Below are 21831 nucleotides of genomic sequence, written 5' to 3'. Positions count from 1 at the left end.
GCCCCCAGCGCAGGCGGCATAGGAGGCCCCGCCCCCGGTGCCGCGCTGAGGGCGGGCTGGCGGGCAGAGGCTCCGCCCCCCCGGCAGCCTCGCCCCCCGGTACCCCGCGGCCATGGCGGCGGTGGCGGCGGGCTGGCAGCCGCCGTGGCGGGCGCTGGCCGCGCTAGGCCGGGAGCTGGCGGCCGAGTGGGCGGCACAGGACGTGCGGGCCGCGCTGTGCCAGCTGCTGCTGCTCTGGCTGGGCATCAGCCTGCTGGGCGTCCGCCTGGCCTGGCGCGCCTACGGCGGGGCGGTGGCCGCGCTCTGCTACCGGACCGGCCCCGCCGGCCGCCGCTCCCCCGGCACCGCTTCCGGGGCCTCGCCCTCCCGGCCCCGCGCGCACTCCCTGTCCCCCGCCGGCCCGGCGGGACGCAACGGCGCCGCCGAGCGGCACTGCCCGCCCCGGTGAGTCCCGACCGCTACCGGGCCCAGACCCGCTGATTTCCCCGCTGACCCCCCGCGGGCCTGCCCGGCTTCCCTCCCCCGCGTCCGGCCAGCGCTCTCGGAGCCCGGTGAGCGACCCCTGCCCAGTGAGCATCCCCCCAGCTGCACCCCGGCACCAGTACAGCCCAGTGACTGCTCGCCTGCCCAGTATGGTCCGGATGGGGGCCTCTGGGACACCGGCCCCGGTTACCCCCCCCAGCTGTGGCTTCTGACAAGTGCCCCCCAAGCTGTGCCCCCGACCTTTGAGCCCCCCACCCTGCCCAACTGCCCCCCAGACCAATGTGCCCCAAAAAGGGCCCCCCAGCCCTGCCCACCCCACACGGGCAGGCAGGTGCCTGCCTCAGTGCTGGGGTGCTGTGCTGGCTGCCGCCCCAGCCGTGCTCACGCTGCCTCTCTCTTGCAGGGATGGCCCCGCAACAGAGCCCATGAAGACACACCGGGAGTGAGCAGCACCAGGACTGCCAGCTGGGTACTGCCAACACCATTAAAGTGCTGTGCTCACCTGCTGCTCCTTGTTTTGGCATTGCCAACAGAATCAGAGAGGAAAGGGAAATGGGGCAGGTGTTTATTGGAGCCGGGGCACTGTGCCCACAGCATGGGCTGGCCTCACTTGGCCATGTAGTACTGGGTGGGCACAAAGGGCATCTTGGTGATGACAGCAGGATGCTGCTTCTTCCGTACCTCGACGGTGAGCTCGGTGCCAGCCCGGCTGTGCGCTGCCTCCACATAGCCCATGGCGATGTTCTTGCCCAGGCAGGGCGAGGGACATCCACTGGTCACGGTGCCTGAGATGTGAGGACACGGGGAGGTGAACGGGGCCTGGCCAGCCCCTGTCAGTGCCATGGCCACAGGTTGGGGTCGTGCCCGTGCCATCCCCAGTGCCCCCACCTACCCACAGGCCTGCCTTCGGGGCCCAGGATGGCCATGTGGGGCCGGATGGCGGGTCCCACCGACGTCAGCCCCACACGCCTGCGCCTTGGCTTCTCTTTCACTTGTGCCATGATGACAGCAGCACCAGGGAAGTCCATGGCCACACGCCGGCGCTTCCCTGCAGGGCACAGATGGGTGAGGGTTGGTGATGCCTGACTGATCTCCTTGTACCCACTGGGGACACCTTGCTGCTCTGCCTGCCCCAAGGAGGGGGTGGAGGTGGACCTACCCAAAGTCCACATCAGCCCGGCCTCGGCAGGGGTGACAGTCTCATCAATGTCGTTGCCGTAGAGGCAGAGCCCGGCCTCCAGGCGCAGGCTGTCCCTGGCTGCCAGCCCTGCTAGCCACACGTCGGGGACGCCCAGGAGCTGCTCGGCCAGCTCCACCGCCCGCGCCGCGGGCACCGAGATCTACGGTGGGACACGGGCAGGGTCAGTGGGGCACGGCCTTCCCCTGCAGTGGTACCGCAGTGGGGATGCTGGCACAGTTCCCTGGGTACCTCCACGCCATCCTCGCCGGTGTAACCACAGCGCGTGACCCGGCAGCCCGGCACGCCAAAGACGGTCGTGGTGACGCTATTCATAAAGGAGAGCTTGGCCAGGTCATCCGACAGCCCTGCCTGCAGAACCCGTGCCATGGAGGGACCTGGGGAGGCAGGTGGCTGGAAGACAGCGGTGCCCAGGGAAAGGGGGGGAGGTGGGGAGGGCAGTGACATCCACCGGGAGAGGACCCGGAGGAGGGCAGGCCCATGTGGAGCCCCCACTACCTTGCAGAGCCAGCAGCGCATTGTCTGACACCTCCAGGTGTACGTCACTGCCGGTGGCCTGCAGCTGCGCCGCTCTGTCCTGCCAGGGTGACAGAGGGCTGCTAGCACGGGGGCCAGGCCAGTGCCAGCCCCACACGTGGCCATGGCCACCTCACCCCACACAACATGGATGTCACCAAAAGGGAGAAGGACTCATTCCCACTGCGTGTCCCCCCATCCTGCGGGGCTCAGGCAGCCCCATACCCTCAAGATGGCCAAGTCCTTGTCAGCACAGGCGGCGTTGGACACCACGTAGAGGTGATCTTCTGACGTGTTTGTGACGATGAGGTCGTCCATGATGCCACCCTTCTCGTTGGTGAGCAGCGTCAGGGTGCCCTGCGGGACACGGCCCACGGAAGCATGGGCGGGCTGCCTGGACCCTCCCAGGGCATCTCGGGGACCTCCGACCCCACTGGATGCCTGGTGCCTGCCCACTGCCCCTACCTGTCCTGGCTTCAGCTCGGCGATGTCCCCCACTACCAGGCTCTCCATGAACCTGATGCGGTCCCGGCCGTACACCAGGGTCTGCAAGGGGCCGGGGAGGTTGTGAGGTGGTGCGGCTACCCCCCTGCTCCAGCCCCCTCATCCCGACCCCGCTACCTGCAGCATATGGGAGACGTCGAAGAGGGAGCAGTGGCGGCGGGTGTGCAGGTGTGACTGGAGGTGGCCCTGCCCGTAGTGCAGCGGAAGGGTCCAGCCGGCGAACGGCACCATCCGCCCGCCGCGGGCCCGATGCAGGGCATCCAGCGGCGTCTGCTTCAGCCCCTCCTCCCCGGCCCCGCTCCCCCCGGCCCCTCTCCGCGGCGCCGAGCCCGGGGGGCGGCGGGGCAGCGCGGCGCGGCAGCCCGCCCGCAGCATCTTCCTCTTCCTCCTCCCTCCCGGCACGGCTCGGACCGGCCCCGGGGCGCCTGGGACATGGAGTCCGCCCGGCCCTGGCCCCGGCCCCCGCCCCCGGCCCGTCCCGCCCTCGGCACCGCCTCCCCGGGGCTGCCGGCACGGCCACCCCCATGCCCCAGAGACAGGCGGGCACAGGCAGGGCCAACGTAGCAGCTTTTAGTGGTGACCCCTCCAGCACCCCCGCACCCCTCGGTCCCCCCCCCCACCCCCTTGCAGTGTCCGGGCTCTGCCCACGGGACGTGTCCAGGAGAGGCTCCCAGGGGTCTCTGGAGGGACAGCGCTGCCCCTTGCTGCTGGGCAGTGCAGAGGGAGTCAGGGAAGGGGCACAGGGAGGGCTTGGGACCCCCGCGGGGTCAATGGCCGAGGAGGGAATGCAGGAATCCACCCAGGCCCCGGGAGCATGGAAGGGACACTTCTCCCCAGCTGGCACCAGCACCAGCGGGTTCAGGTGTAGGAAAGCAGGTTGACATCGTAGCAGCCATCCACCTGGGGAAGAGAGCGACTGTCACTGTCTGCACAGCACTGCTGGGATACTCCAGCCCCATCCTGCTGGGAGCAGCCCCTCTGGGAGGGCTCCTGAGCCATGTGGCAAGGCCAGAGTCCCTGTCAGCAGGGGGTGGGACTCACGTCGAAGCGCCCGATGCGGGCAGCTGCCTGGCGAGCCCGGATCACCTCTGTCAGCACCCACATTTGCTGGACCTCTGTCGACACCTTCTCCGGATCAGGGAGCTCCTGGAAAGAAGTGGGCACAATGCTGTGGAGCAGGGATGGCCCGGATGGGTTGGATGATCCCGGGTTTGGGCAGTGGTGTGGCTGGATGGCTTTGCCTCCCAGGGAGCCAGGCACGTGATGGTGCCCACATTGCTGACCTGCTGGTGGTTTCCCAACATGAGGTAAGCAGGGCCCCTCTCTAGGAAAACAAACCACTGGGGACGTAGGTGAGTGACCCTGATCCCTGGGCGCTGCGGTGCCAACACAGTCCATCTCTGCTGGCAGGTGGCCAGGCTGAGGACAGAAAGCTGATTGCTGGCTAATCATTACAAACCTAACTGCACAGTCCAGAGTTTCCCAACAGCCTCACTATGCGATGCTCCCTGGGCTTGGGTGCAGAATCCTGGGCACACATGCTGGTTCACCCCAGGGACCTTTAGCCAGGGACCTGCTGAGCCCACATGGGGACATGTGGGCTCAGCAGCAGCTCTCCTGGCTGGGGCACAACTCTCACGGGGGCACAGCTCTGTGGCACTGGGCTGAGGGGTGCCTCATGGTGATGTTGGGAAGAGCCAATCTCAGAGCAACATCTGGCACCTGCCCCAGATACTTCTTGCCAAGGGGAACGTGATCCAAGCAATCAGCAAGGGACTAGGGTGCCCTCCCCAAACTGTCACACAGCTGGGCAAGGATTGGGAGCAGCAGTCTCACTGCTGGTGCAGTGTGAGCAGCGTAGCATGGAAGCCCAGCAGCAGAACTGCCCCAGCAGGTGTGGGCTGTGTGCCACCCTCCTGCAGGCAGCACCTCCAGTAGATTCAGCAGGTTCCCATGGGCGAGCCAGCTCCCATCCTGGTCCTGCTCTGCCTGGACTTTGCCCGCCATCTGCCAGGCAGATGTGGCTGGCAATCTGTAAACACGTGCTGTGATGCCCCTCTGCCCACATGCTGTCGTGGCTGGGCAACGTGTTCCCCAGAGCACACCCTCTGCAAAGTACTGGGAACCAGCCCAGTCCCCACATGTCCCACCCACCCCTGAGTGATGCTGTGCACCCACTGCTCCCACAGATGTCCCTGTCCCTGTTCCCACACATCCCACCTGCCACTGAACCATGCTGTGCATCCACTGCTCCCACAGGGATGCTCTTGTTCCTGTCTCCATCCCACTGCTGTCGGCTGAGGGGCACTGTGCACCCACTTCTCCCTTGGTGATGTTCCTGTCCCCAGACTAGAGGGCAAATAGACTTAAGCGTCACCTCAAATAGCACATCCCCGTGGAGATATTTTTCTCCTTAGTACTGCAAACTACTTCCAGCACAAGGCGGGTTATTTCAGGGCTCCACAGCTATTCCTGGTGAAAGCCTGGAGCCAACAAGGCAGGCATGGGCCTGGCAGCCTCCCGATGGATGCTCATGGCTGGCACCCCCAGTACCTCAGCAGGGATTACTCACCCCATGTAGGCTGGCTGGCTGCTCCGGAGGGGTCAGCTGGGAGAGCCAGGAGGGAAAATCCTTCTGAGGACTCTGAAACAGATCCAGAGGGTCACACAGGGCGTTCCCAACCCTATCTCCATCCTTTACACCAGGCAGCCTGCTGGGGCTTCGAGCTCACCCCTAGTGATATTGCTATGGAAGTGTCACTTTACTATCCTTAAAGAGAAATTTGTAGGGAATTCTGTGTTTTGAGTGGCTGTTGGAGCAGTCCCTTCCCCAGCACCACTGGAGCACAAGTGGATCCCAAGTGCCCCAGCAAAGGACAAGGACCTGGACTCACATCCCTGTGTGTGTGCTCCCCAGAGCTGTAGGGGGAAATGCCAGGTATAGAGCTGGGGACAGTGGCTTGTCCTGGCCCCCTGCCCATGCCTGGCAGTGGGGTAGCTCTGGCACCTGCTCACCTTCTGTCCAGGGGGGAAAATCTGCAGGTCCTCGATGGTGAAGTGGAGCCAGACTGGGGAGGGCTGTCGCAGGATGAACCGCATTGCTGTCACCTGGTCCAGGTCACACAGCATCTGCAGGGCAAGGGCCAGGGAGTGTAACCACAGGGGCTGGCACTGACTGGGGGCAGCTTTGGGGGTATCCTCCCAAAACCCCCAACCCACCCCAGGTGGAAGAAGCCCAAGGGAAACATCGTCCCGTGAGGGCTGGCTGGGCTGAGCGGGGCACAGGGGGCGGGACTCCCACAGCCATGGGGGTCACTGGGACACGGGCACCAGACCCCTGGAGCAGGAGCCATCCTGGGGTGTGGGCAGAGAGGGGTGGGCCCCAGAGGGGGCTGATGCCACAGTCCCATCCGGACATGCTGACCTGGTGCCGGTGGAGGCAGAAGTAGTCCTGGGAACCCTCCTCGGTGTGCGGGCAAGGCATCAGGCACAGGTCCCGCAGGCAGGTCATCCAGCGCCGGGACCCGCCGGGGCCGGGCCGCTGCACCCGCACGCTCAGGAACGCCGTGTAGAAGTTCTTGAACACGATCTCCTGCACCTGCGGGACCGGCGACCTCAGCCCCACAACGGCATCCCCCCATACCTGCACCGGCATCCCCCCGATACCGACACCGGCATCCTCCCCCCAGTACTGGGACGGGCGCACCGGCAATCCCCCTCCCATACCGGGATCGGCACGTCCCCGTACCCGCACTAGCACAGCCCCATATCGGGACCTCCACGGACATCCTCCACTCTACTGGGACTGGCACTGCATCCCCAGCATGGGTAAGGGTGGTACCCCAGTACCGGCATCCACCCGTTGCCGGCATCCCCTCCGCCCCGGGACCGCCCCTCACATCTTCCTCATACCGCCCACGGCATCCCTTCTGCCCTGGGACCGCCCCCGGCTTCGCCCCGTATCGGCACCGGCATCCCCACCCACCCCGCCCCGCTGCTGCCCCCGGCATCCCCCGTCCTGCCCCGGGACCGACACCACACCCGGCCCCGACTCCCCCGGCCCTGCACCGTCCCCGGCACGGCCCCCGTCTTCCTGTGTGACCACCCCAGCACAACCTCCGCCGGCACCGCCCCCGGCATCCCCCCGTGACTCCACGGGACCACCCCGGTACCCCCCCCGACGGTACCGCGGCGGGCGCGGCCGCACTCACGTCGGCGGCAGCGCCGCGGGGGAAGCGGAGGTCGATGACGGCGACACCGGGCCGTGCGGGCTCGGCCCCCCCGGCCAGCTGGAGCGGGGCGGCGGGGCGGGGGGCGCAGGGCAGCGGGGAGCGGCCCGGCCCGGCGGGCGGACCCGGCCCCGCCGCTCCCGACATGGCGGCGCCGCGCGGCCGCCGCTCCGGGGCGGGGCCGGGCCGGGCGATGGCGTCACCGCCCGCGGGCACCGGCAGGGGGCGCCCCCGCCCCGCCGCCGCCCCGGGGCGGCCCCGCCGCGGCGGGAGCGGGGGCGGTCCCGGGGCCGCGCTGGCTCCGGGCATCCCCCGCACCCCCAGCGCCTCCCGCACACCGGCACCGGCATCCCCGGGCGGGCTTATTTTTTTCTCGGCCCCGCGGCGCCGAGACCGGAGATGGGGGTTGAGCACCCCCCCCCCCGCTGCCCTCCCCGGTGCCCCGGGCAGCGCCGTTCCGGAATGAAGCGGCGGGTCCGGCCCCGATGTGCGGGGTCAGCCCTTCACCCGGGGCGCACACGGGCAAATCCCAGCTGGGGATGTCGGGGCTCGGAGCAGAGGGGATGGGGACGGTACCGGTACCGTGGCGGGTCCCCCGGGGCCGGCCCGAGGGGGCTGAGCCCGTACAAACTGCTGGCAGCCGCACACCGGTTTTTACGTCTTTTTTTTTTTAATAAAACAATCGGAGTCTGTATCAAAAATTTAGTAAAAAATTAGATTTGAGAGTTCACCGATTTTTTTAAACTATTAACTATTCCTGGCGCTTTTTTATTTTTTTCTTTTTATTTTTTTTTTTTAACTTTTTAATCTTTTCCAACAGTGTCCAGGCTGGAGTGCCAATGTGAGGCCATTCCTGCACAGTCCCAAGGAGCAGCCGGGACAGAGAACACACTCTACTCTCATCAAAACACCCCAGGGGGAGGGGGTTTTGCTTCAAATCGACCCCCCCAACCCTGGTGCTCGCAGAGAAGTTCGTCGTGGCACAGGGCTCAGCTCATCCTTCCATGAGCATTCCCTGGCACAGCGATGCACCCCCTGCTCAGCCATGGGCACCCCAGGCCAGGCCGACCCAACTCATGACTATTTTATGATGCGTGAGAAAGATAGGATTTCTTTGATTAAAAATAAAATAAAAATGATAAAAGAATCAAACCCCAAACCAAGAAGCTGATCCACCCCCGAGAGGAGGAGGATGGCTGGCTGGCTGGCCCCGCTGAGCAGCCCGTGGAGCTCGCCTGCAGCACAGCACTGCCCTCCCCATCCCCAAAAACTACACATCCCAGTTTAGGTAAACAGCAGATTAAATGTAAAAACTTAAACCACCGACTTCAGAAAGTCCCTTGAATTTAATTATTTTTAGGCTACCTTTCATGTTACGTCCTGTAGCTAGACACACGTGAATAGAAAAAACAGTACAGTTAGTGTTAAAGGCAAACAGCGGAGACCCAGAGTGCTACCCCAGTGCTGCCTGCTCCTCCCGACCCGGCCCGACCCGTCCCGACCCCCCTCCCTGCCCACCGCCCCGGCCCCGGCCGAAGCCCAGCCGCCGGGAAGGCGTCTTTGAGCCGAGAATTTTTTTTCTATGAATAAAATAAAACCAAAGCTTGTTAGGCAAAAATAAAACAAGTGTCCCCCCGAGTCCCGCGAGCGCTCCGGTGCGGCGGGCGCAGCCGGGGAGAGCCTGCTGGGGAGCGGGCTGGGCTTTTGTGTTCCCGGCTGGCGAGGGGGCTGCCGGCCCACAGACAGCACCGGTGTGGAGCTGGAGGCCCCTTCTCCCCCGAGAGCCTCCTGTTTGTTAAGGGGGGACGTAGGGCGGTGGGGACCTGTACGGGGTCATGTTCTTCGGGCGGGAGCCTTTCCCCTCCATGGGCGCAGTGAAGGGGGGGGGAGGCTGGTAGGGCGGCGCGTTGGGGTCCTCGTCCCGCAGCGGAGTGTACTCCCCGATGGTGTCCTGGTTGAGCGGCGTGGTCTCCGGCATGCTCTGGTTGGGGTACTCTGGGGGGGGCAGTGGGGCTTTCTCCTCCTGGAGGATGAGGGGCATGCTGGAGGACGGTGGGGGCTTGGAGTCGTCCAGCTCGTCGGCGAAGATGATGGGCACGCCTTTCTTTATGAAGGTGGCCTGGTCTTCGATGGTCAGCTTGCCTTTCCTCTTCTTGCGGTAGCAGATCATGGCAATGATGCCAGCCACGAGGAGGATGGCGGCCACCACCACGGCAGGGATGACAGTGTGCAGGTACACATCGTCCTCGCTGCTCTTCTCAGGGTCTTTGCCTGCTGCCACCGTTGGCGTTGCCTCTGAGATCACCCTGCCATCCTTGGTCACGGGGACAAACTGGATGTGCCTGCAGCTGCCAGAACCAACCACAGACACATTCAAAGGCTTGAACTCGGGCTGCAGGACATTGGACAAAGCTGGGCTCGGCCTGCCGGAGTCATCCGCAATTTTTTTGCTCAAAGTCCGGATCTGCTCCCGAGGGCAAGGCTCCAGTGGCAGCGTGTTGTTGGTCCACTCCACTACGATGGAGCCTTTGGCGATGTCCTGCACTGTGATTGTGCTGCTGTTCCTGTCGCCAAATGCCAGAGCCAGCTTCTTCACCAGCATAATCTTTTTATGGATGTCATTCACCACTGCGTTATGGTCCCCTTCCAGCCTGGCCTTGAACTTCACCGGAGACTTGTCCCCATGTGGGCGCTTGTGAACATGGATTTCAAAAGCATCCACAGCAAAAAGCCCGCCCTTGTCAGTGGCATACATGAAGTACTCATGCTTCCCAATGTGGTTGTGGTCTGGCATGCCATACATGAGCTGGCTGGTGCTGTTGAACTGCACCCAAGAATTCTCCTCGATCATCTGCTGCTCCTTCAGCTTTAAGGTCAGCTGCAGCTTGTCAGTGGTGGTGTCTTCCTTGTCGTAGAAGGTATCTGACGGTATCTTAACCTCGAAGTACGTGCCCTCCCAGGCATCGACCCTGTCGATGTGGTTCGTCAGCTTGGGTGGCTCGTTCGGCTCCCAGGGCCGGGGCAGCCCGCTGGCTGTGGTGCGCACGCGGGACGGCGGAGAGGCTGTTGTCAGCTTGGAGATGGGCGATCTGGTTGTGCTGGGAGGCTTTGTTGGACGGGGTGTTTTGGGCCTTCGAGTAGGCCTTCGTGTTATTGCTGTGGAGGAGTCTGTCGTGGACGGTGTGGCTGGCTTCAGAGTGGAGACTCTTGGTTTCTTGGTGGTAGTTGAGGGCGGTGTGATCACTGCTGTGGGCTCTACATACCCAGGCATCGTGGGGCGAATCGGCACGGAGGCCGTGCCCGTGCCTTCTGCTACCCTGGTTGGCTGGATTGGCCCCAGCGTGGGCGTCTGGACAATGGGGCCTCTGGTTCTGATGGTGACTGTTGGCTTCCTCGGCAGTGGAATGGGCTCCCGGACAGGAGGTGCCGTTGTCTCCGTGGGAGGCGCGATGGCGGGCGACGTTGGGGTGGGGACAATCCTGGTGGGTGGCTCTTGTGCGGCAGTGGTGGGCGGCCCGATGGCAGTCAAAGGCGTAGGGGTGGCGTTGATCTGCCGCCGCATCCTCTTTGGGAGGTGAGGTTTCTTGTTAGCAATATGCCAGCCAACAACCGGGTAGCCAAGGCGGGCAGACATGGTTCCTTCCTTAGCTGGAGCCTCTACCTTGCTGATGTTGGGGACGCTGTTTTGGCTCAGGGAACATCCCAGTTTCCATGAGAGTAAGGCCCCGTTTTCCACCACCTTCTTTGCATTTCCTGGTCCAGCCATGAAGGCCGACATGTCAAAGAGTCTATTATTTACAACAGGAACCAACTTCATGTTGTGAAGTTCCACCTCTGAAAAGCTTCTCATTCTGTTTAAGAGTTCAATCCTCTGCTTTGGTGTCATTTTTGTTAAGTCAGCATCCAAAATGACAGTCAGGATAGTGACTGGCTCTTCTGAGCCACACACGAAGGGCGCTGTGTCACTCGTGTCTTGGACGGCCACACGCACCGACTGAGGCTCGTTGTGGTCTTCTTGGTGGACCTCAACGGAGAATACGTTTGTGGTCTGTGGGACATAGCTCCCATTTGGGAAGGGCTGCAGAGTGGTCACTGAGATGTAGTGGACACCCTTGTCCGTGTCAAGGGGCAACCCTTCCAGGGAGCTGCTCTCCGCATTCCAGTGCAACCAAGAAGGCAAGGAGTCCCTCCCAGCTTCAGAGATCTACCAAACAAACAAACAAAAAAAGCTTTTAGAAGTACAGCATGAAGACAGGTTCTATCAGCAGTAATGCTTAATTTCAGGGATTAAAGAAAAAAATCTGAAGTGTAACAACTGGGGAAGGAACATCCTGGCCAGAGCACAGCAGCCTTTGCCTCCTCCTCCACATGTTGGCAAGGATGAGCTCTGCAGGGTGCACCGGACCCAAAGGGCTTAAGGAGCCACAAGAGATCATAATGTCCCACAAGGTCCCCTCGCCTGCAAGTGCTCCAACACTTGCTGTGCAACTGCCAAGCACAAGTGGTTCATTTTCTCTGAGGGCAGACCGGGAGTTTACGTCATGGGGACAGTGACAAAGCTGAGGGTGAAGTTATGCTGTACAGCAGAGCTGATCCAAAAATTGCCCTGTTCCCACTCCTTCCTCTCCCAGCTTGGCCATCTTGCTCCTTTCCTCACCCCATCACACCCGGCCCACCCTACATACATGAAGTCCACTGCTCCAGCAGCTCAGCAGAACATGTATTTTCTCCACTTATTTTCAGCTTGTCCCACTGTCCCCAAAGCCAGGATGACCCAGAGGGGCTAGAAGCTGGCCAGCTATGGTTCTGAGTCCCTGGCCTGGCTGGAGCACACCAGCTCTCAACAAGCAGCAGGAAATCCTGAGAGCTGCCTGGTGTTGTCTTGCTCTGCCAGAGCAACAGCAGCCAAGGATAAAGGAAGGCAGCAAACCCAGTGTAATGGCCAGTGTGGGCAGGCAGGGATGTGGCACATGGGCTGACGAATTGCTGGACATGACACAGGACAGCACGCCAGTCTGGCTTCACCCCCAGGCTAGCTAAAAATGAAGGACTTCACTTTCACATAACTTGCTGCTGCAAGGGAAGGCTTTGTTTCAGAGCACAGGCACCTCAGGATTCCAACACACTCTTTAGTACCTCTTTCAGCCCGTGGGACTGTCTCCTGCCCTGGATTGTAGCTGAGGGTGAGTGCAAACCCCCAAGTCCCCCCAGTTCCTGGCAGCTGACATCTGTGTGCTCTACAGCCGCTCGCGGATCACGCGGCGCAGCGGAGCCGGGCTGAGTGGTGGAAGGGTGAGGCTGCCAGCTCGGTGGGCTGTGACATTTCCCGGGGCTGTAGGTACTCCAGAGTGAGTAACCCGAGCTTCATCACCTCCCAGGCCTGGAGGCGTTTGGCAAGTGCGCTGGCTGGGCTTTCCAGAACTCCACGAGGTATCTTCCCCTGACACTCAGAGCAAACAGGATGCTTTGGGGCTCATGGAGACACATTTAGCAGCCTGGTCCATGGTCTGGGCTCACTGCAGTCCAACACAGAGCCAGGCTCTAGCTCTCTTCCTGAAAGGGTGCTTTGGTTCTCTGCAGTTCTGTAAAGCTTATACATATTTCATAATTTACCCAAATGCAAAGCTGGGAGAGGAGCTTTGCAAGGAAACCTGCCTGGCAGGAGCATTCCTGCATGCAGCAGCAGGTGCAGAGCTGGGGCTGGACTGGCCAGACTGCAGGTCCTGCAGGGGAAAGCCCCTGGATGGATAAGGAAGGATGCAGGGCTGGGCACACTGAGTCCTGGGTGCCACTCCCACTCCCTGGCTGCAGGCAGGATCCAGGCAGCATCCTGGGAATCACCCTCACACTGTGGGTTTCAGCACATGGAAGGGTCTGGATGCACAGCTCTGCCAGCACAACGCAGGACCCAAAAATCTTTTGGCAAGAGCAGCACAAAAAAGCTTTTGTGCAAGAGCTGCAAAGGGTTTCAGCCAGCCTGGACAAGCTGGAGAGTACATCATGAGCCACATGCTGGGTACAGCTTATAGAGCAGAGTTTAAAGCTCTCAGCACAGCTTTAGTTAGCTCCTCACCAGCAATATGCCAGAGCAGAGAATTCAGATTCCTGCTTACAACAGCTGGAAGAAGCTGTCCCAAGGGCCCTGTAGCTCAATATATGCAACCATGCTCCAACATGTGAGCATCCTTCCCCAGGATGCTAGGCCTTGTTGTATACCCACGTGTCTGGCAGAGGAGGAGGGGTTTTGGCAGGGCTATGGCTGCATTCACTCCTCCTCCACTGCAAGAACAGGAGCTGCTTTTAGCCCAGACATCCCAAAGGAAAGGCAGCCCTTCACCTGAGCTGGGCACAGGGAGCCAAGCCTCGCTCCTGCAGGAACAAAGGAACGAATTGTCCTTCCTTGGCATTTCTTCTGCCAAAAGAGAACAAAGGCAGGGTCTGCTCCTGCCCAGCCAGAAGCACTGACCTGCCCCCATCTTTCTTTAAAAAAGGGTAATTTCATCACACCCTCTAAAAACTGAGATGCCAGGACAATGCTCAGTCCAATAAAGCATTTACAGTAGCAGGAGCTGGATGGTTCCACTCTTTATCTTCTTGTGCCAAAATCAGCCACTAAGCTGCCCACTGTGGAGGAGGGCTGGGCTGGGCACACATAAGGAACAGAAACATAGGGAGCCAGGACAAAGCCACAGCATTATTGAGGCTTACACAATCAAGAAGAATAAAAACTTTAATAGTGAGTGGTTAAATTCACTCTGTGTGCAATTTTAGGCTACATTTGGAACAAATCTTCCCTTTCTGTGCACTCTGCAAAAGCCCTTAATTACAGGATCACACACTCCACACAGCTTTCCTGAGAGTCAGAGTTTTCTGCTGCTGCCTCCTCCCTGGGCACAGGCATGACTTGAGAAGAAGACCTACAAGCAGCAGTATTTTACCCAGTCTCATGTCACAAGGTGATTCTTCCTTCAGTCATCTCTGCTCCTACTTCTGACAGCCAAACTCACTTCAGAAAGGTGGCTGACCCTACATGCAGAAATGACAACGAGGGAGGCACAGGCCAGTCTGAATATTCCTGCTTGGAAAACCATTTTTAACCTACAGTTTACATGTAGGGCCCATGCTAGAAAAGGAAACTGCAGCCAGACAGATTCATACCAAAAACTAGGCTCTCCTGAAAAACAAAAACAAGGCCAAACAATCACTGACTGGGATGACTTGTTCTAGCAGGGATGCGACAGTTGCAAAACATTTACAAACCCAATTAAACTTGATTTAAAAAGAGCTGAGCTAGTTCAGCTGTGTTCAGCCAGTGAGGAGATGTGGACTGTTTCTAAAGGCTCTGCAAGAGATGATTAAGAAAATCAAATTTATGTGGATTACTCCTATGAAGCCTGTGCCTCCCCTGGGAAATCTTTGAGAAGGCAACAAGTCACAAGCATTTGATGTCTCTGCACTGCTTTAAACACAGCTACTGACCTGATAGCAGAAATCATCCATGTTCACGTGAGAAAGGAAGAGCCCAGAAAGATTAGAGTAGATAAATAAAGTTGTTAGCATGATGGTTAAAAATATTTGCTCCTAAACAAATGCTGACCAGCGGAAGCCTTGGCGTGGGTCTGTCCTGTCCACGTCACTGCTGTGTTTGCAGTGGTGTGGACTGTGAGGAGGGAGACCTGGACTCTGTTCTAGCAATGTTTCCTTCAAATATTGCTTCAAAGGGTATTTGTTAAGGCTACACATAGTTAATGATTTGGGATCTCTAGTTTTCATGTTAAAAGTTTCCCACTTTTCTATGTATGCAATAAGTATCAGCCTTGAGCCCTGCCATTTCCCTCAGGGGGTCTGGTTTCAAAATAACTCTTCCATTGCCCAAGTTTTTTAAAAAAAAAGGCTTTGTTTTCCCATTACTTGAAATAATTGTAAATGAATGCTTATTGGCTAAAGATTACACAAGCCTGGCAGTGTATCGAAGACCATTAAAAAATAAGCCATGATTGTGATTTAAAATACATACAGTGAGTGGTCTGGCTGGTTTTGAAGACCTTGTTCACAAAATCCTTTCAGATAGACATGGCCTGTTATTTTTAGGCCAGCCAAGAGCAGTCAGCTCATGAAAGAAGATAGCTCAGTTTGACTTGTTTTTTTAAACTTGGATCTTAAAGCCCTGTAGCCAACAAGACAAAGATAAGCAAAGGAGCAGTGAACAAAACTGCTGCCTCGAGGGAATTCAGGCAAAAACTGCATTCTTGCTTACTAGAGTGCCCTTTAATCCTCCAGGTATTTAGTCCTCCTCCTTCTGATGAATCCCCTGAACAGGAGGCAGTGAGCCCTTTGCCAGGAGACAGGCACCACAGGATCCTGCCACAGGTCTCCACTATGGCACACCACAATGCACAATTCCCAGTCGTGGCAGTATCCAATGGGATCTCCCCTGTCGGTGCTGACAGACCTTTGCACAGGCAGCAGCAGCTGGGAGTCGTCTCCTTTCACATCAGTCCTAAAAAGCCCCTGATGACTGCTTTTGGGCAGAGTCAGCATGGACAGTCCTGCAGCTCTGCCAGATCTCCCACTGCCCCCTTCCCCTCCCTGCGTCCAGCAGCTGCTGAGACACAGACCCTGTGCCAGGGATTTATCTGGGGTGTAATTACTGATGACAATTTACTGTAGCCAGACTCCTTCAGCATCACCCCAACACACATGGCCAGCAATGAGGAATATCCCAGCTGGGCCCTCCAGAAGGTGAGCTGAGCTGAGCTGTGCCCAACCGACTGACCCAGCCAGTGTCACACCAAGTCTGCAGGCTCAGGCTTCTGCAAGCAATTAACCAGCAGGCAGGGGAAGAAAATGGAAATTCAAATGCAATTCAAATGCAAATATAACTGCAGAGAAAGAGTCAAGCCTAAGCTGTTTGCCTAAGCCCAAGCTTCAATTTAAACCCCCTGCTAATGCTGCAGCATGGGCAGTGTTGGCAGCAGAAGCAACAGGCAGCCTCAGCCCTGAATCAGATCCATGGGCAAGGTAGATTTTCATTGCCTTGTCCCACAAAAGTTGGGGGAGGGACGCTGGCTTCAGATCCACCCCAGTGCTGCTAGAACTGTGGGCACTGCAATGAGCACAGCCAGACTGGAGTCAGGAGAAGTGATGGGCACAGGTCCTGCAGGATCTAGCTCAGAGGATGGAGTCCTTGTTTTGGGAGGCAGGCTCTGCCTGTGGATCCATCAGGTGCACTCCTCACGTGGCAAAAAGGCTGCACTGTGCCTGCAGACCAAGCTGTCCAGGAACCACAGCCCCAGGCAGGTCCCAAGGTAGCAGAGGCTGCTGCACTGGGTCATGGAATGCGATGGTGCAAGACAGGAGCTGGAGAGCCCTCAGCCCACAGCAGCTGCCAGAGCCTGCCAGAGTTCAATGTTTGGACAATGCTTTCAGACACATGGTGATTCTTCGTGTTCTTCTGTGGTGGGCCAGGGCTTGGACTTGATGGTCCTTGTGGGTCCCTTCCAACTCTCAATATCCTATGATTCTATGAAGCTGTGGGCCTTTGGCCCCAAGAACAGCCCTGCCAGGGAGGTTGGCCTGTGTGCATCCAGGAGAGGTCATGTGAAGGAGCCTCCAACCTTACTTGCCACCTCCTCTCCTCTAACACAACAGAACTGCAAACTAGGACATCAGACAGGCCATGCCTAGAAACACAAGGCCTAGAAAACAGTGGTGCAAAGAGGATGGGCACCTCTCAGAGCCTTCTGCTCACTGGGCACTGCTGCTGCAGTGCTGTGCTATGGGAAAGCTCAGGCTGGAGAAAGGAAAGCTGTGCTTGGCACAGCAAGCAGAAAGGACTTCCAACACAGATGCTTCTCTGTGGAAGGGACTGCGATACCTGCCAGGGCTTTTGGGTACCCTCAGCAGACACTGCTCCTCTGGGCTGCTGGGTACCTTGCACAAAAGGCCCAAGAACTCATGGACAAAACAAGCTGCTCCAGAACATCTCATGCAGATGCCTCTGCCCCTGGAAGTCTAAAAACAGCCCAGAGACTCGACTGGCTTTCAGAAGTACGTCAGCCTCGGTGACACAAGCCATCATTACCAGCAGGAGCTCACCACCTCTGTTCAGAGACCAAAAGCTACACAAGAACAGCCAGTAATTGGTGCTTCCTTAATGCACAGGTAGGTCAGGATGGTTGAACTAACCCCACATTTTGGCTGGTCTCAGTCAAAGCCCTGCAAAGCCCTTCCTGTATGTCTCCATGCACCGAGGCTGTTGCTTTAGAAAAACAAATCAAACCCAGCCCAGAAAGCTGAGCTAAGGGGGAATAAGGCTTGCAGCTAAGGGGGAATAAGGACATCACTGGTCCTGGCCCTCATCTTCAAGTTCAAACTTCAGCCTCTGAAGGACAAAAGCTAGTAACAAAGTTACTCGAAGTAGCTGCTCTGCTTTTATGTGCTCTTGACAACCTGAATGAGAAGTTACCTGTCTCCTGCTAATCTGCATTTCCCAGCCATTCAAGGAGTGAAGCCTCACACACAGAAAACAGCCCCCCTACTCTGCGGATGTGGGAGTAGGGCTGTGCTGTGGGCTCAGCCTGCCTTCCACACGAGCTGGGCTTTGTCTGACCAGCTTCTTTACCATCAGTAAAACAGCTCTGCAAAGGTGCAGGCTGAGCAGCTACGCCCAGCTCATGCCACCCTTGCATACTCCTGCCATGACGGCTTCGTTTCCAGATGCGCCTCTGTGCTGGCTATAAGGACACCATTCAGCGTCCCACTCTGCCTGGGCAAGGGAACACAACAGCTGTTTCACTGGGAGGTCACTACAAAACATTGAGTGTCCCAAGAAATCCTCCTTTCATCGGTCCGTGCAAGCAGCTTGGAAGGATTTGTTTAGCCTTATTGTTGGAGCGGGAAGGCGCAGCCCGCCCGCGCCAGGGCTAGGGTCAGCACGGGCTGCCCACACCCCGCTTTATCCCTTGTCCGGGGGGCGAGCACGGGGCAGGAAAAGCCTCAAACAGCTTTAAAAAAAAAGTTTGGTCGGGCTCTTCTTTCAGCGCGACTTTTTATAAGCGAAAGGCCAAAGGGAAGCAAAAATACCACAGAGCAGGGATGCCAAGTGCTGGGGGTTTAGCGCTGCCACCGCAGAGCTAACCAGCCCTGGCAATTTATTCCTCCCATCAGCAGATTGCTGGAAAGCTGGCTTTTAAGAGCATGGCAAGGAAAGGCAGACCAGATCTTGCAGCCTCAGGTCTGCTCCTTCGCAGGATTTTCATTATCGTCACATTCCTCTGTCTCCCTGGGTGCTCAAAGCAACAACCTGTAAGAGCAGGGCAAAACAAGGAACTTCCCAGCCCGTCTGAAAAGCCAGTTTATAATTAGATCGAGTCACATTTTCCACTCCTCCAAATTCAGAGTTTGTTACTAAGTGTGCACTGAAAATGCCAAATTCTCTGACTCGGTCTCGCTGCAGGAAAAAGATAAGCCCCCTCGGCCTCCCTGAAGGAATCTTATCAGCTCATCTTATCACTCAGACTGCAGTGTGGCAACCAAGCAAAGTCCTGCCCAAGTCTTCCTTTGCCTGGACCTGTTCCAGGCACTGCCATTTATCCCTGTCTGCTCGCCTGTAAATAGCGGCTGCTGCTGCACCTCCCAGCTAGTCCAAGAAAACCAGGGACCCCAGGGAGGAGGTGAAGCTCAAATGCCTTGACACAGAGAGCCTTTTAAGATACCCAGCCTGATGACACAGCCCCTCGGGAGTGCTCTTTGCTTCTCTTCTTCCTTTGAGAAATGCCACTTTAATAAATTTCACATTCAGTTAAAATGCTTTGAAATAAAGATCATTGCAAGAGAAAAAAAAAAAAAGTCAGTATTTTGTGGTTTTCTTCCCTGAAAGCAAGTGTGTCCTGGCACTGCAGGCTGGCTGTCAACATCCAGCCCTTGGCTTTGGGGTTGGAGCAGGATTGATGTGAGCCCTGACAGTAGATACCCCTGTCAGGACTCCTGCAACCCAATCTCTGTGGATCCTGTTTATAAATCAAGGTCCCCGACATCTGATGAGAGCAAAGCTGTTCAATAAAAGCCACTTCAGCAGATGGCAAACAGAACAACCATTGGAAACTCAGCCTCCTGCTTGGAAAGTTTAGTGGTGGACTTGGCAGTGCTGGGTTAATGGTTGGGCTGGATAATCTAAAAGGTATTTTCCAACCTACACAACACTGTGATTCTATGAAAGCAAGACTCCCTTTTTCCCAGATGGATATCCAGTCTCTGATAACCTCCAAACCCACTCCATAGCTGCACTGTGTAATTTACCTGAGTGAATTCTGTTGTTCTAATCACTTTCCCACCAGCTATGTTTGCTTACAGAGACAGCTTCTCAGGGCCTCTGCTATGTGTTTTACCTGTCTTCCCAACAAAGCCCTATGGAAACCATGCACTTCAAACCTAAAAATAATGAGGGGCTAAGACACAGCTGGAAATGCTCACCTGAGCTCCTCAGCACTGGCTACAAACCCATGCAGATCTGCTCTGTGGGATCCATCCCACAGCAAACACTACCAGGACTGAAGGCAGGTCAGCAGCTTTACATGACCTTCAAGGAAAACACAGCAAATCTCCTGCTCTGGCAGAGATGTGCCTTGGGAAGCAGTACACACTGGGAGTTTCTCTCCTTCCAGCATGCTTTATAGAGCCATCTTTAAATAAAAGTTATTTAATAGTGTCTCTATGTATTGTGGGTATATGCATTTAAGATATCAGGTTGTGCAAGGGCTCAGTTCCTTGTGGGGATAACACATCTTGGCTGGTGGCATGAGTGGAGAGCCATGTTTGGTAACAGGCACCACACCAAATCATGCACCTCACCTTTTGTCCTCTTCTGGGACTCAACAGCTAGAAGCAGCAAAAACTACAGACCAGAATATTTAAGCTGATAGGAAGATGTCCAAACCAAAGCAAAGCAGACATGGAAAAGCAAACGATTGTAGGATATAGAAAACAAGGTTATTTATAGAAGAGAAAAGGAAGTTTGATGCTTTTATAAAAGGTTCTGGTAAAATTTCATCTGGAATGTTTTGTAATGCTGTGGTCATGCAAACATAAGAAAAATATACTCAAGCTGTAGGAGGTGCAGAAGACAGCTGCAAAGCTTAGGGGAAGGAAAGAAAGCTTGTTTTATGAGAAAGACTAAAAAGGTTGGCTTGTTTAACCTAATAAAATCAAGATGGAGAATATGCCTGTCACCTATAAATACATAAGGGAAGTAAATATTATGAAGGTAGAATTGATTTAGGCTAAAGGGCAGCACATATAAATATTTCTAGCCATCTCTAAATTTAGGCTAGAAGCTGCATTTTTAATCAGAGCAGACAAATTCTGGAGCAGCTTCAAACAGAAGTGGCAGGAACAGGAAATCCAACTGGTCTTTTGACGGGAGCACGATCTGTTCTTTGACAGGACACAGCTGAGAGGTAACAGGTCAGACTCCACACAGTCCTCAGTGGCAGTAGGGTTAAGGAGATGATGACTGGTGAAGGTACCAGCACTAATGCCCATGTTTACTCTATCCCAGCCAGCATCTGCCAGGAGCCAGTGGGAGCCAGTGGCAATCCACCCATGCATTGTCTGTACGGCAAGGGGGCTGTATGATACGGGGAAATTGGGTGTTTTAACCCAGACCTTGTAAAAATACCAATGTTTTGGTGTCAAAATGTGACAGAAAGCCGTGCAAGATGCCTTTTAGGAAGCCACAGCAAGGAATTTTAATTTCCAACCACCTCCAGACAGCAGGAGAGCAGTCTTACAGCCAGAAGCCCGCTGTAGTGAGGAAGCTAGAGGACAGCATCTGGACTGACCTGCTGCCAAATCCAGCAGCTGGAATACCTGCAAGCTCCAGCTGCTTTTCAGAGCACATGATACTGCCTGAGCAAGGCACTTGCTTGGGAACACAAGGCACAGGGGATGGGTGTTACCATGGCCCCAGTGCCTTGCAGGCAGCTGGCTCTGAGCAACGTGGAAATAGACTCTGAAATTAAGACACGTGGTAGTTTTTTACTTCTTTTCTCTGCAGGTTGAGCACATTCAAATAAACTTGCTTCTGTCCTTAGCCATAAAACTCTCACCTGTTGTTCAGCAGCTTTGGGGGTGGCAGGCAAAGGCTGGGGACTGCTCCCAGGAGCACATACCTGACTGTGCAGGAGTGCGTGCCTGCGGGGCACTCCTCCACCACGCTGCACATGCCTGGCGTTGTTTCCATCCCACAACCAAGTTTGCAGATAAAAGTATTTTGTCTACAGCTGGCTGGAATCTGCTAACAAGCAGGGAGAGAATCTGAGAAGGAGCTTCAAGGCGATCCCCACCACAATCCTAGAAATAATCAGTGGGAATCATCTAGAAATGAAGCAATCACACTTTCTCCAGGTTCCAGTGGGAATCTGGGGACAGCAATTGTCAACATTTTTTTAAAAAATAAAAAATTGTAGATAATTTCTTTAAAATTCAAGAGGAAAAAATACAGGTAACCATATCTCATTGTAAACCCTGCTCTATCTCAGAAGGAACAGAAGTCCTTATTCTTTCTTCTCAGGGTTTAAGTACACCAGAGATTAAGATTCAGAAGTATTATGCTTTTACTGTACCAGCTGAGAAATGCCAGGCAGCCTGAGAAAAAGACCAGAGCAATCTGCCCTGAAACTTACCAGTAAATCAAAAATGCATCCTAGCACCCAAAATTGCCTACGCAGTTCTCACTAGCCAGGAATCAAATCCCATAGCAAAGGTCAGCTGTGCTCAGCAGCCAACACGCATTCTCTGCAAGGAGAGCCCTTCCAGAGACAGCAGCTAAGTGAAAGCCTGCTGCACTTTTAAAATCAATTTCAAGGTGAACAGATGCAACATGCACTTGGGTATACCCAG

At 56.5% G+C, this 21831-nt stretch overlaps 4 protein-coding genes across 8 annotated transcripts in view; 1 reads left to right on the top strand and 3 right to left on the bottom strand.

Annotated features, from left to right (window-relative positions):
• The first annotated feature begins 41 nt into the window (after nucleotides 1-41).
• TCTA (T cell leukemia translocation altered) lies at nucleotides 42-990 on the top strand. The gene is made up of 2 exons (XM_053989795.1): nucleotides 42-444; nucleotides 887-990. Exons 1-2 carry the CDS (start codon nucleotides 113-115, stop codon nucleotides 927-929), a joined length of 375 nt encoding a protein of 124 aa, XP_053845770.1. The 5' UTR covers nucleotides 42-112; the 3' UTR covers nucleotides 930-990.
• A 42-nt stretch (nucleotides 991-1032) lies between these two features.
• On the bottom strand, nucleotides 1033-3138 carry AMT (aminomethyltransferase). The gene is made up of 8 exons (XM_053989789.1): nucleotides 2819-3138; nucleotides 2663-2743; nucleotides 2423-2554; nucleotides 2180-2258; nucleotides 1913-2058; nucleotides 1643-1823; nucleotides 1376-1531; nucleotides 1033-1268 (listed from the first exon to the last, which is right to left on the bottom strand). Exons 1-8 carry the CDS (start codon nucleotides 3074-3076, stop codon nucleotides 1090-1092), a joined length of 1212 nt encoding a protein of 403 aa, XP_053845764.1. The 5' UTR covers nucleotides 3077-3138; the 3' UTR covers nucleotides 1033-1089.
• A 161-nt stretch (nucleotides 3139-3299) lies between these two features.
• Nucleotides 3300-6588, bottom strand: NICN1 (nicolin 1, tubulin polyglutamylase complex subunit). Of its 2 annotated transcripts, XM_053989792.1 has the most exons (7): nucleotides 6454-6588; nucleotides 6126-6299; nucleotides 5717-5830; nucleotides 5274-5345; nucleotides 4922-5050; nucleotides 3743-3847; nucleotides 3300-3601 (listed from the first exon to the last, which is right to left on the bottom strand). In XM_053989792.1, the coding sequence occupies exons 1-7, from the start codon at nucleotides 6571-6573 to the stop codon at nucleotides 3560-3562; spliced, it is 756 nt and encodes a 251-aa protein (XP_053845767.1). In that variant the 5' UTR covers nucleotides 6574-6588; the 3' UTR covers nucleotides 3300-3559. The 2 variants fall into 2 exon arrangements, with proteins under 2 accessions (XP_053845767.1, XP_053845769.1); XM_053989794.1 differs by lacking the exon at nucleotides 4922-5050.
• Nucleotides 6589-8257: 1669 nt separating this feature from the next.
• The window catches only part of DAG1 (dystroglycan 1), a 49574-nt gene continuing 36000 nt past the window's right edge, over nucleotides 8258-21831 (bottom strand). For all 4 annotated transcript variants that reach the window (XM_053989786.1, XM_053989785.1, XM_053989788.1 and 1 more), the window contains exon 3: nucleotides 8258-11134. In XM_053989786.1, the coding sequence (XP_053845761.1) occupies nucleotides 8726-11134 (2409 nt within the window). In that variant the 3' untranslated portion in view covers nucleotides 8258-8725. The remainder of the gene's footprint in view (nucleotides 11135-21831) is intronic.

Source organism: Vidua macroura, chromosome 13 (assembly GCF_024509145.1).
Source record: "Vidua macroura isolate BioBank_ID:100142 chromosome 13, ASM2450914v1, whole genome shotgun sequence".
In the NCBI taxonomy this organism is placed as follows: Eukaryota; Metazoa; Chordata; class Aves; order Passeriformes; family Viduidae; genus Vidua; species Vidua macroura.
The sequence above is the reverse complement of the archived record's forward strand: the minus strand, read 5'-3'. Positions and strand labels throughout refer to the sequence as shown.